The sequence below is a fragment of the Corylus avellana genome, chromosome ca3, assembly GCF_901000735.1.
Source record: "Corylus avellana chromosome ca3, CavTom2PMs-1.0".
NCBI classification, from domain to species: domain Eukaryota; kingdom Viridiplantae; phylum Streptophyta; class Magnoliopsida; order Fagales; family Betulaceae; genus Corylus; species Corylus avellana.
In genome coordinates this window covers 8,985,427-8,999,374 of record NC_081543.1, presented here as the reverse complement: position 1 = coordinate 8,999,374, position 13,948 = coordinate 8,985,427, and the positions used below count along the sequence as shown (strand labels likewise).

Here is a 13,948-nt window from a genome sequence, read left to right as displayed (position 1 = left end):
TTTGCAATACACCCCAAACAATAAAAATATCTCTAATAAAAATAAAATTAAAAAAAAAAAAAGGTGGGGGGAGGGGGCTAGAAGTGGGGTGACTCGGCCACCACTTTAGTCAAATAGGTTGAGGGAATTGTTGAATTAATATTTGTCTTAACAACTTAAATTGATAAGAAAAAGTAAATTTAATCAGTTCAGCTACTCTTTTAGTCAAATGGGGAGTGGCCGAGCCGATAAATTACTACTTATCTTAAGAACTTAAGTTAATAAAAAAAAAATTAATCATTTAATAAATATTTTCACACAAACCACCACGCCGCAGAGGCATTAAGGGATGGGGTGATATATATTGTATAGCATTACCCGGTTCGGCCACCACCTCTAGCTGGCTGGGGTGGCCAAAATCACCTCAAAATGGCCCCATACTTGCCTCCTTTTCTCTTTCTCCCTTTGTCCGATGGCGGATTCAACCCGTCTTTACAGTAAGTGGTGGGCAGGGGATGTTCATACTGTGTAGACTAATTTTTTCCTGCATGTGAGTGTGAACTACAAAAGTGCTTTTAAGTGAGAAGACTCCTCTTTGTGGAAAGTAGCCAAGGAAAAGACTTGTAGCAAATGAAACACCCCCAAGAAAACGTCAACAAATTGGAGCCAATAGCTTTCTTGTAATGAAATCAAATTTGTTTGAGTTTGTTCTAGAGGGCTATATATATTGTTAGATTATTTCAAATAAAATAAATTTATCTCCATTTGAATTTTTTAAACTTTCCCTCCACTTGTGTTTTTAACTTATTCTCACATTAGTACAAAAAAAAAAAAAAAAAAATGAGGAGTAAATTTGATGTTTTAAAGGTAAAAATGTTTCCAAAGGGCTAAATTGGCTTTCGAGGAAAGTAGACATATGCCAATGGTGTCAAAGCATTCACAGCAGTTTCTTCGTCATTTTTTTAAAATTTAAGGATCAAAACTATTTTTTACTTCCTTATCTAAATACATTTCACAATAGCTTTCCTTAACACTTCATTATATCATTAAAATAATATATTTTTTATTTTTTAACTTTTGTGATGTGAGAGGAGAGAAAATCGATTTTTTTTTTATTTTAATAAGCATAAAGATTGCTACAGTTGAACCCAATATATTGGGTTCCACTGTAGCGATCCTAATGTTTATGGCTTATTTAGGGACTATGTTGTGGGTGAATTTTTGTGACTTCTTTGATATTTTCTCTAAACTTAGGGAAATGAACCAGATATAAGGGAGCTGTTGTGAATGCTCTTACCTATTGCAAATCACCGGCTAATCGAACGTACTCACAGACGGGGCGGGCCATGGCTACCTCAAAAAAGCAATCAAATAATTTTTTGTTTGGCCTTCACCCATAAAAAATAGTCAAAAATTTTTAAGAATTAAAAATAAAACTTCAGCATTATAAACATAATGTGGTTCAACATTTAGGTAGTTTTTAAAATTATTATTAGACGAAAATTTAATAATAATACATCTCAAGTCTAAAGATAATTTTAAAAATCGTCTAAAAAAGTGTAAAAATAAAAAATAAAAAATTAGAGTATACGCGTAACATTCCTCTCTCTTCATTTGCTTTAAACGCGTAAATGACAAAATTAAGCATCGGATTGATGGATCATTGAACATAGAGGCCTACGTACTTGAATGTTTTAGGAAGGAAACCCCAAGTAATGATGCATAGAGGTACGTATATATCTAGGAAGGGGATATGATATTTATGGTCCAAAACAATGCGATTAGTCATCTGTCAAAACTATGAAGTTGACAGGACCTTAATTTACACTCTTTTTTTTTTACCAAATTAACAAAAAACACCACACTTCTTATATTTTTCTTTCTATTGTTGTTTTCTCATTCACATTTTTGACAATTTTGCTAGCTTAATTATCAGGATCCTTCCTTGTGGGTTTCAGGACATGGTGGGTTGGTCAGAGACACATTAATTTATTTGTGAGTCAATTGACTCATTCCATTAGGAATTTCCTTCGACTTTGTACAAGTACCATGAAATTTCTAAATGTTTATAAAGTGACTAATCACTTTCAGGATAAGTCAATTGGTTCATATTATCAAGAAAATTAGTGGAATAGATTAATTTGACATGTTGGCACCCATTATATAACGACACGTGCCAAAAACACATACTGAAAAGTACATATATGTATCTGGCTTCTATATGAGATTGATACTATTTAGTATCTTGAACAGTAAGTGATACTTTGCCACTTTGGTTCCATTACTATACATGAGTTTAGGCATATTCTTTGCAATTGGTAATGAATTTCCTCATTGGGTAGCTAGGAGCTCCAGCCACCCCCATCCACTAGAATAAATAAATAAAAATGCCTCTTCTTTTGGGTTTATTTACTTTTACTGCCTTCTCAAATTCTCGATTCTAATCTCATCATTTTCAGAAAATATATATGACATAAAAGAAAGAATCTTCATTTATTAATTTTTTTTTTCTTTTAGTGTGTGATTTTCTTACACCTATAACCTAAAAAATGTAAAAAATAAAAAATTATGTAGTAAAAAAAATATATAAAAACAAGAGTGCCAAATGAATGGTCCAGTCAGAGAATCTTGAGTCTGGGCCAATATTGGCTTGGTTAAGAGAATTTTCCGACTCCAACAAAGAGCTAAATTTGAAATTAGGGTTTGACCCATAAAGTGCCTGGACGCCCTCCACGTCATCAATCTTGAGGTCAACCTTCTTAGTCCGAGGGCTCAGGCTTGGATACATTACAGCCTCCCGCACCGAACTATGCGCTAGCCCAAGTACATGACCAATCTCATGTGTAGCCACTGATTCCAAGTCAACGGCCGCCTTGGACTTATCTGATTTGAAATCAACGGCCCACGTCTCCGCTGCGTCCAGGTGGAGCCTCCCGTTCTGTGGCGAGAAAGCATGCGCCAGCACTCCCAGCACCCCATCAAACGGCTCCCCGTCACCGTGATCCCCCCGATAAAACCCGATTCGAATATCCGCCGATTGGTAATCCCCCGTCTCGGTAAAATTCACCGGAATCACCGATTCCCACCGCGAGAAGGCACGCCGAAAGACCGTCCGAATCTCCCACAAGCTCAGGTAATCAATCATGTCGTCCAGGGAGAAAGCGTACGTCAGCATCATCGGCGGCGACCGGAGCCACCGAGGCTTACCGTAAAAATACGCGAAGTGACGGGTCTTATGCAACGCATGCGAGGTGTCGCTCATCCCGCACCTGGGCGACATGATAGCCGATATGGTATCGGAGTCGAGCTTTCCGGTGACCGGCAATCCGAGCTTCTTCTGGTAAAGAACAACCGCCGATTCTAACTGGGTGTCGAAGACATCGGTGAAGTTGTTGTCGGGTATCGGGAGGTAACCAAAACGGTTGAAGTACCTCTTGAGCTCACACATGCCGCTGACGTGGCTGCCCTTCCCGGCGTCTAGGAACTTGGCGAAGTCGTGCCACGTGGCGATATGGGCATCGACGGTTATGACAGTTGAAGTGACTGGCGGTGGTGCAGGGGTTGTGGCGGGAAAGGAAGGGCGGGAAAGAGAGAGAAGGAAGAGGAGGAGGAAGAAGAAGAACATGTCGTCGGAGTTAGTTGTTTTTTTTGGAATCAGAGCTTTGGGTTGGGATTGATGATGGAAAGGAAAAAAGCTTCATCAAAGATACGATGTTTGAATTTAAATAGTTAATTTAAATTGGAATTAAATAAATAGGGAATTGTTGAGGCGGGTGGGCTTAGATATGATCGAAGCACAAGAAAAGATGGGGAAAGTTAAGAAGATTCTGCCGTGCGAGCCTTTTGATTGTGTCATGGTGGGTTAACCACTGCCTCTGTTTTTATTAATTTCGTAATAATTCTTGTTTTTTTGTTCATCTTTACCCCAGGAAATCATTTGAGTTTGGCATGGGGTTTGGTGCTTATGGGCTAAGGTTGTCTCTTTTCTTTTTCTTTTTATTTATTTTAATTATTTGGAGTTGAAAGTAGAAGGAAATAATAATATATTTGAAAATAAATAAATAAATGGTTTGGTTTGTTCAATTTTGGTTGGAGACTCGTTGACCAAATTGGAGGACTATTAGCATCAACTTTGCATAAATCACTTTCTAATGACGGTTTTGATTCTCTAGCTTATAGGCTATTGAATAACACCATTTTGTTAATGTTTCTTACACTCTCACGCAATGTATCATGCAGACCTTGAATTCCCTATATACTTCTTTTTCCTTTCTTCTTCTTTTTTTTTTTTTTTTTTTTTGGTTTTTGGCAAAATTTTAAAGAAAAACTTCACTTACGCTATCTAAAATATAAACACTTTTGCAATTATAATATCAAAATTTAAAAATTTACTTTGTCGATATCTCAATAATTTTCTCCTCCTAATTTTACCTCTTTCTTTCAAAAAAAAAAAGAGGAAAATTAGGTAATCTTGTCATATATTTAATCCCACCCATGTATGTTTGCAAGTAAGATAATTGTCTCTTCGAAAAAGATCAATCTTATATCTAATGGTAATTTTAAAAGCAATTTATGAGCATGGAGAAATGGATATGGAAAAGTGAGAGTAAGTGTAGCATTACTCTTCAATAAATTATAGTAACCCAAGTCTTGGCCCCAACTGTTGGTCATCAAACTCAACACTGTTTTTATTTTTTAAGCCGGAACATTTTGGGCATTTTAATAAAAAAAAATTTGGTGATATTAAAAATGAAAAATTCTTCGGATTTAAAATTTTAAGATTATGATTACAAAAATATTTACACTTTAAAGTATAAGTGAAGTTTTTCTCAAAATTTTGTTAAACAATATTCTTGTACAAGGTCTATAATAATAATAATAACACTAAAATAGACTAGGGTTTGGGTGCGCTCTCTCAACATCAATGATTTGATTATATCTCAATTTTTTTTTTTTTTTTGACATGTCCGCATAAGGGGGGAGGGGGATTTGAACTTGTGACCTCCACTTTATTAAGTGTGGTCCCAGCCAATTGAGCTACCTCTTGGGGACGATTATATCTCAAATTAAGTGCTATACAAGTACACTAATTTGTGTGCTCGTATGTACGATCGGCATATGACAATGATTGTCGTTTGGCAAACTCCTCTCCCCTTGAAACCTAGCCTTATGAGTGCCGGTGAGAGAATTAGAATTAGGATTTTGAGTCAAATGGAACAAAATTAAATGATAAAGTTGAAAAAAAAAATATTGATTAAAAATATTAAAAAAATATAACTGGCGAAATAAATAAACAATTCAACGTTATCATATTTTATAGTCTTTAACTATATTCTCTTTATAATTTTTGTTACTATAAGTATGGTCAATTTATTTTGCTTGCATATTTAAAATACATTTTCGCCCATCTTACAAAATTTATAATGAGCTATAATATGAGATTTCTCTTGTATAATTTTGTTATTTTACAAAGAAATCTGGAAAGTAACTACAGATAAGAAAACTATACTTTCTTCTTCTTCTTTTTCAAAGAAAGATCAGTTTGAGGAAAATTAAGTAAAATAAATTTTCTTTATTGTTTTAATATTTTCTGTTATTAGAAAGGAACCGAACTTAACCTTAATCAGTTAATCTCATAGAATTAGAAATTTTCATTGTTGAAATTCATAAAGGTAAAGAATTTCCCGAAGAATGGGAAAGCTTATATTTAAAGATATCAAAAGAGATAGAAGTAGAAGGACTACTCTTCTTTGCTTTACAATAGCACATAATTTTTATTTTTTTTTGTGTAGAATCCCTTTTACTTTCTCAATGCTTTTAAAAGTTTATGATCACATTCTGAATGATCATTAATCAAATTTTGCATTATGATCATTTGAAATAGAGATGATCCGTTTCCGGTCAAAAGGGTCATATGCCCCCTCTGGCCTACCGCTATCTCAGACTATATACCCTTTTACCACAACACATAAATATGGACTTTCAAATCTTTTATATGAGTTATATAATATAATCTATAGTTTTCATAAGTTGAAAACCTATAAGTAATGCAAGCCCATGTCAATGGAAAATACCAATTCAAGACTAGCGGATAAAATATAAGGGTTAAATGTCTTTGAAGTATCTCTGATAAGGCCTAATATCAAAGGACTAACTTGGTTTGGTACTTATGTTTATCCAATAAACGTAGATAGTACTTTTGTCCAATATTTTAACTACGTCAAACAAATCAACAACTGACACTTGTCTCATATATTTTATTAATATTATTTGAAATTTAAAAAATTATGAAAAAAAAAAGTTCTAAGAAAACTTAAAAAAAAAAAAAAAAAAAAATCTGTGGAGGTTCGGCCTCGCCCAAACAGAACCACCTCAGATTTTTTAATTTTTTTGGTTTTTAATTTTTTTTTTAAATAATAATTTTTTTTTTTTTTTTAAGAATAGCACGGGTCTTCTATCTCTTATCCAATCATTTGTCTTTTAATCAACAGTTACGAGCCAATCAGCCAACCATCATATATATTACTCTTTGTGAGAGAGAGATGCGGCGTTTTTATGGCCTGTTCATTTAGGGTTGGTTAATGTCAACATCTTTCTCAGTTTCGCTTTCAAAAAAACATCAAGTAACCAGTAGCTTTATGATGAATAATCTCTTTCATTTTTCATTGCTTAAAAAAAGAAATCCCTTTTCCCTCTGAATTCTCTAATGGAATTTGCTTGCTTGGGAAATGAATTTGTGATCCTAATGATTCGTAATCATGTGTTCCCTTGCCCAAAAAGCTTTTTTTTTTTAAAAAAAAAAAAAATTACCAGTACGACGTCGTTGCTTTGATTATCCTCTCTAGGAGGGAGTTTCCATTCACACCACCCATTTTAGTGAACCAGAAATAAGTTGCAATTGTTAGTGGGGGAGGATATTGGAATTCAGAAAGTGGGTTTACACTTTCAAAGCGTTATAAATACCTTGACAAACTTTTAGTGGCCCAAATAGTACTGATGACTACTTTTCTAACACTAATTAATTAAATTCAGTGAAAAATAAAATTCCAAGTTTTATTCATGAAATTAGCTGCTTAAGTATGCCAGCTAGTATAGTTTCATGTTTTTGCCCATGAGACCTAACAAGTATCTTTCAAATGAAAAAAAAAAAAAAAAATCAATACATTGAGCAAGTCCATATGGATAGGGGAAAAAAATCATTGATAGGCTTTAGCATATGTCATTAATTGTTTTCAAAGCCAAATCGATGTGTTGGTAACACACTATAGTGCGTGGCCTGTTCTTAATCCCTTGATGTTTTACAAGTCTACTGTCCACGTGCTCCTCTCTTATCTCTGAACCTCCTTTTTGTCATAAAACTTGCAATTTTTGACACAATACGCAAACCTGATATTAATTCGACACATAGTTATAGGGTTATGATTTAGCATAAATGGGTTGTCCCACTTGACCTGCGAGTTGACTCATCAAACCCGTTTATGAAATTGTATATATTTTTTATATAATAAATTCATGTTAAAAGGGGTTAAACGTGTTAAACAAGTTGTGTTCATGTCTAAACAAGTCAAACGGCGTCGTGTTAGGTTAGGTCAATGGGATGTGTCGGGTCACTCGCGGGATGTGTTCGAGTGTTTCGGTTACCCTTATCAGGTTGACAGTGCAAGTAGGTCGACTCAAACCAGACTTGCTAGCCCTACTTCGTACCTCACCCTACTTCTTACCCCTTATTCACAATGCATGTACCTTACACATTTGTAACGCCCACAAATCTGGCCTTGACCAGTTTGGTAGGATTACTGGCAATTACTCAAGTTTAGCTAATTGGTAGCTAAATGGGGAACCGCCCCTCTAAGCATTATCAGAGTTAATGTATAGGAAGGTGAAATAAATCATAGATGTCTAATAACCATAATGAAACATGTAATATCCTCAATACCCAGACACGGAGCAACTAATAGAAATAGTAACTTAAGCAAACTTGATAACAATGTGTAAATCTTTTCTTAAGCAAAGTCCGTAGTGGCAATCGTGCCACTCTTTAATTCTAGAAACAGGTTTCCTACAAGATGTAATAACCGTATAAGTCTAACGACTTAGTAAGTAAACCTCACAATTTGGTACGATATGAGTCAGTTTATAGAATTAAACGTGCAATTTGATAAAGGTTTGCAAGAGGTGTTGCCTCTGTTAATACATAAAGATATTGCTTTGTTGACATAAAAATAGTGTACTTCCAACCAATAAATACGATCATAAATTACATATAGATCGAGATCTCATTTTCTCATACGAAAACTGAATGTCTAACTCTAACTAAAAACTGACAGTAGTGCATAATAAGTAATTATTTTTTAATTAATTATCGTAACCAACTTATAAACTATTTACCAAGTGAAATTCTATATATAAAATGTAATAATGAAAAGTTAAAAGACATTAACCAACTAATAAATACGATCATAAATTACATATAGAGTGAGATGTCATTTTTTTTTCATATTTATGGCTTAGAGCGAGATCTCATTTTCTCATATATATATATATATATAATGTAAAGACCATTAAAAATCCGAAACTCTTCTGTAATACCAGTCGGTTCTTCACATAAACACAATTTAATGGCATAAATGACAAGGCCGCATACAATACACAAAGATGAAAAGATGAGCATTCTTGACCCAATTAGGTTACTAAGAGAGTGAAATATGCTAATAAAACATAGTTTTATGATCAATTTTACTCGCATGGATGGTAGTTCTAAGCAATAGTTTAGGGTAGAACAAACAATAGGCTTCCTAATCTTCATGCATGCTAGGGCTAATATGGTCAAAACAATGCCAATTAGCATCCTAGATAAGAAGCTAGTTGGTAGTTGATCGTTCCCAAAAGCTATCAAACAAGAAAGAAACAGGATAGAATATAGTGCCATTAATGTGTTCCACAAGAACTGCCGTCCTCATCCTCCTCTAGTTGGGGAAGCCAAACAAACCCCATCAATGGAAGACCCTCCTCTAGCTCCTCATCCTCCTCTAGTTGGGGAAGCCAAACAAACCCCATCAATGGAAGACCCTCTTCTAGCTAGGGACGCCAAAGAAATCCCATCAAAGAAAGGCTTGGAGACACCATCATCTCTTGCAGGCTGGGAAGCCAGCCGGAAGACATCATCATCTCCTCTTCCTTTAGGTTGGGAAGCTAGCCAGGAGACCTTCTAGGAATTCGTGTAGAAATGCAGTTGGAATTCCAACACGAGAGATGAGAAGAGATCAGGGTACTCTTTGGAGAAGCCATGCATGCAAGATCAATTCTTTAATGAAGACTGATGTATTTTCTAGAAAGTAAAATATGACACTTAACGTACTTTAAACCAACTTATATCAACTTATTAGCGCACCCACCCCTTCAAACATTAGCTGCCACGTCAGGTGTCAATTTGAATTCAAGAACCACTTTAATGAAGACTGATGTATTTTCTAGAAAGTAGAATATGATAGTTAACGCACTTTAAACCAACTTATTAGCGCATCATCCCCTTCAACCATTAACTGCCATGTTAGGTGTCCATTTGAATCCAAGAACCACGTAAAGAAACTGTTTGATGCAATGTGGCATGAGTGGGTTGAGGATCCCTTTAGCACACTACACATCAACCTTAGTCGCTTCTCTCACTTTTAGTTCAATTGGTCTTGATTAGCTCTTTGTTGATTTCTTTTGCAGCAGATTTCTACCAAGACTATGACATTTCTTGAGGAGATGGCCATGCCAAGATACGATCAAAGAGCTTTAACTCTCTCCCTTGAAAAAGCCAAGTCTTTGGCTCTGGTTTAAACTCAAAGAATGAGTATAAAAGATTATGCAAATTGTCTCTCTCACGCCCTCACTACAAGCATTTAGCTCATTAACATCCATATTATTAGTGGCAACTTGTGACTGTCGCCGCTAAATATGGATAAATATTTTTGTATATTTTAACTAAAAATTTGAATAAAAGTCATACTTGGAGAGGTCATTGCCAATGCTTGCCAAAGCAAAAGTGGAGCCATGGATGCTGTCCCTTGCAGTACAATCGAAGACTATTATTTGTTCAGCTTTAGCAATAATACATGGTAGCCTCTTTCTTGTCCTACGTGCCAAGATCTTATTGAACAGTGCTCTCCTATCTGTTATATATATAATAGCAATGGAAATATCATCTTATCCGCAAAAGAAAACAAGAAAAATGTGAGGCTTATCAAACATTTTATATATAAAAAAAAAAAAATTCTTTAAAAATAATATATATTTTTTTAATATTTTGTAAGCGTACATTGTTTCAAGCGAATTGGATCGAGGCTAAAAAAAGAATACACCAAACTTAAAAACTGCTAATTTCATGATCAATGCTTTGTTGGAAATTGGAAATGAAATTAGAACCTTAAAACTACTTTAGGAAAGTTAATAAATTATGAAAGTGCTCAAAATTAGAAAGTATTACATAAAGTAAGGAAGGAACGAGATAAAGTTGTCTTAAAAGAGACAATGACTTGTTTGGTAACAACCAACTTCATTTTTCACATTAACAAATAACTTGTTTTCCTTTTCTTTTACAAAAAAAAAATAATAATTAATTCATTTTATTTTATATCACATTAATCAATTCTTTCTTTCTTTCTCCTCTCAAAACTCTGTCCAAAAATAAAATAAATTAAAAATAATAATAAATAATAATAAAAAAAAACAACCTATAGGTATGGGGTGTTTCTGCTGGACATACAGAAAGGAACAAGCAAGAAGCAACAAACAAAGCTGACAAATTAATAGCCGTCGCAGAATTACAAAATAATAACCCAAACCCAAACAGAATACAAGATCAGAAGCCACTAAAATAGCAAAATTGGTACTAAAAATACCAACAATAAATATGGACCCTTGAAAACTTTTAATAAATATATAATGGGTCCCCCTAATGGTCCCTGATTAATGCATGACAAGAACAATAAGAAACAATTTTATTTTATTTTATTTTTTTAATATTTTCATAATTTAGGGAAGGTAAATAGGTATGGGGCCGTGAGATATTAAAAGAAAGAATAAAATGTCAATAAATGTGTGGGAAAAAAAAGCCCAATGCATTGAGGAGTGGTTATGGAGGTGGCCATGGATAATGAAAATCCTATTCCAGAGCCTACAATTAATACTAATTCATTGTGGGCACTGGGCCGGATGGCCCATGACCGTGACTCTAACCACTTCTGCACTCAATGGTAGAGACTAGGGTCCACAAAACCCGGCTTTTTACGTATTTTGTTCTGTAGGAAGGCCCATGACCGTAGCTCGGCAAATGTTTAGTTAAAATTTGGTTAAAGATTTTTTATTTTTTATTATTATTTTTTTTAACTACTTTTTTTTTTGGAAAGTATTTTAGCTATTTACTTTCATCATTCTATTTAAAATATTTTTTTTTTAATTTATTTATATATATATTTTTTTTGACATGTCTGTATAAGAGGGATAATTCGAACTAATGACCTCCACTTCATTAGGCGTGTTTCCAGTCGATTAAACTACCTCTTAGAAACTATTTTTGCTATTTTCAAAGAGGAATGAGAATCAAATTAATTTTTTTTTAAGCACTGTTTAGTTTCAATACACAACAAATTTGCTAAGCATTGCAGCAGCTAGCTAGTTTCTTAGCCAAGGGTCTTTTTTTTTTTTTTTTTTTTACTATAGAGCAAATCAAAATAATGTTTCATTGTTTTGGCTTGTTTTAAATAATAAAAATATTTTGACTATTGGGCTTACTACAGTCAAACCTAAAAGCTTGAGGCTTTTAATGGGCATTTTCTGTTTGGGTGGGTGGGTTCATATTCATGAGCTTGAGACTTGGAGCTTCATGAATCTGATCTACCAAAACCGCTACGACTATTAAAATACGTAGATTAATAAAATTATTGCTTCATTGCTCAGCAACCGACCTTAGCTCAGTTGGTAGAGCGGAGGACTGTAGTTGAATAGCATGACAGAAATCCTTAGGTCGCTGGTTCGAATCCGGCAGGTCGGATTTTCGTTTGAAGTTTTTGTACTTTTTTCGTTATTCTTCAATTTTCAGCCTCGGAGTCTCGGACCAACCAAAAGAAATATCCCTTTTTTTTTATTTAAAATATTTGTCTATTTAATATATCTTTGTTGTTTGCACAAATCACCCATGTCACTTCAAGTTTTCAACCCCTTTCAAGGGAGGAGCACCTCCCACAAAAGAAGGGAACAATAGTGAAAAGGCCAATCCATCCTAAGACTGAATGATCTCCGGCACCTAAGTCAGCAAAGGTCTAATGAAAGCAAAATGAATAAAAAATGTTGGAGAGGAATTTGTGTGTGGTGTACTCATGAAGTAGCGATGCATCGTGTTAGAAAAATAGAGCTTTTAAGTTAAAAAAAAAAACGTTTTTAACAAAAGCTTTATTTTTAAACTTTTGATAAAAGTGTGTTTTTGTCATTTTTAGGCTTTTTAAACTATTAAAAACGCTTTCAATTTTTTTTACTAAATGAGTACTTTTTTTTGTTCAAATGAATTTTTTAAATGTTAAACGCACTTTTAAGCCTCTTAAACGCACACACAGATATTGTGATGTATGTAATATAATTTTTCATGTACATATTGTGATGTGTGTCCCAATGAATGGGTTAACATAAATTTTACATTGACGACCTGCGCAGATTTATGAATACCATATATTTGTTATAATAAAAAGAAAAAAAAAATTTAGTGTATGTGGTTTACCTGTTTTATAAATAATTTTTTATAATATCAAAATAAATTCAAACATCTTTAAAGCATGCTAAAAAATAAAATAAAAAAATAATTTACTCCGTATAGTTAAATTCTATCCACTTAATTAACATGTATTATTAATATAAAACTGATTTAAATAAAATAGGTGTCTTAATTTTATTAACTACAATGAATTACATTCTCAAAATCTGTTAAGTAAGCGCGGACTAAGAATAAATCTACCATGAATTTTCTGTTAGGGTGGTGCAGGAATCGAGGAGAAGTGCTTTTGCCACGTGTTTAAGCAAAAAAGCATTTCTCTTCCATAAGCAAAAAGCATGGCTCTAATGAAAGCAGAAAAGATGCCGCACTGAGCCAGCCAAATAGCCGATTAGATACGGTCTCTCAGGGTGCAGGAAGGGAGCGGAAACCTGCTCACGTGCTGTCACATGATAGCAGGTGTCCTAACCTTTTCCTTTTTATTTTGTATTTTTATAAATTATTTCTTTGGGAGCACTGCTACAACCTAATAGCATGATTAAGAGATAAGAGGAAAAAAAAAAAAAAAAAAAAAAAAAAAAGGAAAAGGTTAGGACAAGGTCTGGCGAGGTTATGGGCGGTTTTGGCAAGGCCTGTCGATTTGAAAATGAGATGCTTGAAGTTAGAAAATAGTTTACAATTTTCATTATTTTTTAAAAATTAAAGAAGAATTTTCGATTTAAAAGAAAATATTTTTCGTTGACCACTATTTTGTGTCAAAGTAACAGAAATCATTTTTTGGAAACCATTTTACGTTAAAGTAAACGGAGCCTAAGCGATAAGAGATAAGAGGAACAAAAAAAAAAAAAAGTGCATTAAAATCACATCTCTATCTCAAAAAGTTGTAATAGACTAAACGGTCAAAAATATGATTCGCTGAAATATCGTGCATATCTAAAAATTGATTGAAACGATGACATTCAAATAGTTATATAAAACATGGATCAAATTTAAATAGAAAAAATTTCTCATTGTATCTATGATATTATTTTGTGAAAATAATATATTTTATTTTTATGAAATGAAAAAAGAAAAATCATTGTTATAAAAAATAAAAATGGATACATCAAATCCCAACTCAATGTGTGACGAGTGACCATGATTTTTTTATAATATCCTTCTTTGGGCGTGCCATCATAAGAGAGAGAGAGAGAGGGAAAACAATATAGAAAATATCTTTAC

At 33.6% G+C, this 13,948-nt stretch overlaps 1 protein-coding gene and 1 non-coding gene across 2 annotated transcripts; one reads left to right on the top strand and one right to left on the bottom strand.

Moving 5' to 3' along the window:
• Window positions 1–2,514: 2,514 nt before the first annotated feature.
• LOC132174038 (metalloendoproteinase 1-MMP) lies at window positions 2,515–3,851 on the bottom strand. The gene is made up of 2 exons (XM_059585752.1): window positions 2,574–3,851; window positions 2,515–2,521 (listed from the first exon to the last, which is right to left on the bottom strand). Exons 1-2 carry the CDS (start codon window positions 3,602–3,604, stop codon window positions 2,515–2,517), a joined length of 1,038 nt encoding a protein of 345 aa, XP_059441735.1. The 5' UTR covers window positions 3,605–3,851.
• An 8,074-nt stretch (window positions 3,852–11,925) lies between these two features.
• On the top strand, window positions 11,926–12,016 carry TRNAY-GUA (transfer RNA tyrosine (anticodon GUA)). The gene is given in 2 exon segments: window positions 11,926–11,962; window positions 11,981–12,016. It is a non-coding gene; the product is annotated as a tRNA-Tyr (tRNA).
• The last annotated feature ends 1,932 nt before the right edge of the window (window positions 12,017–13,948 follow it).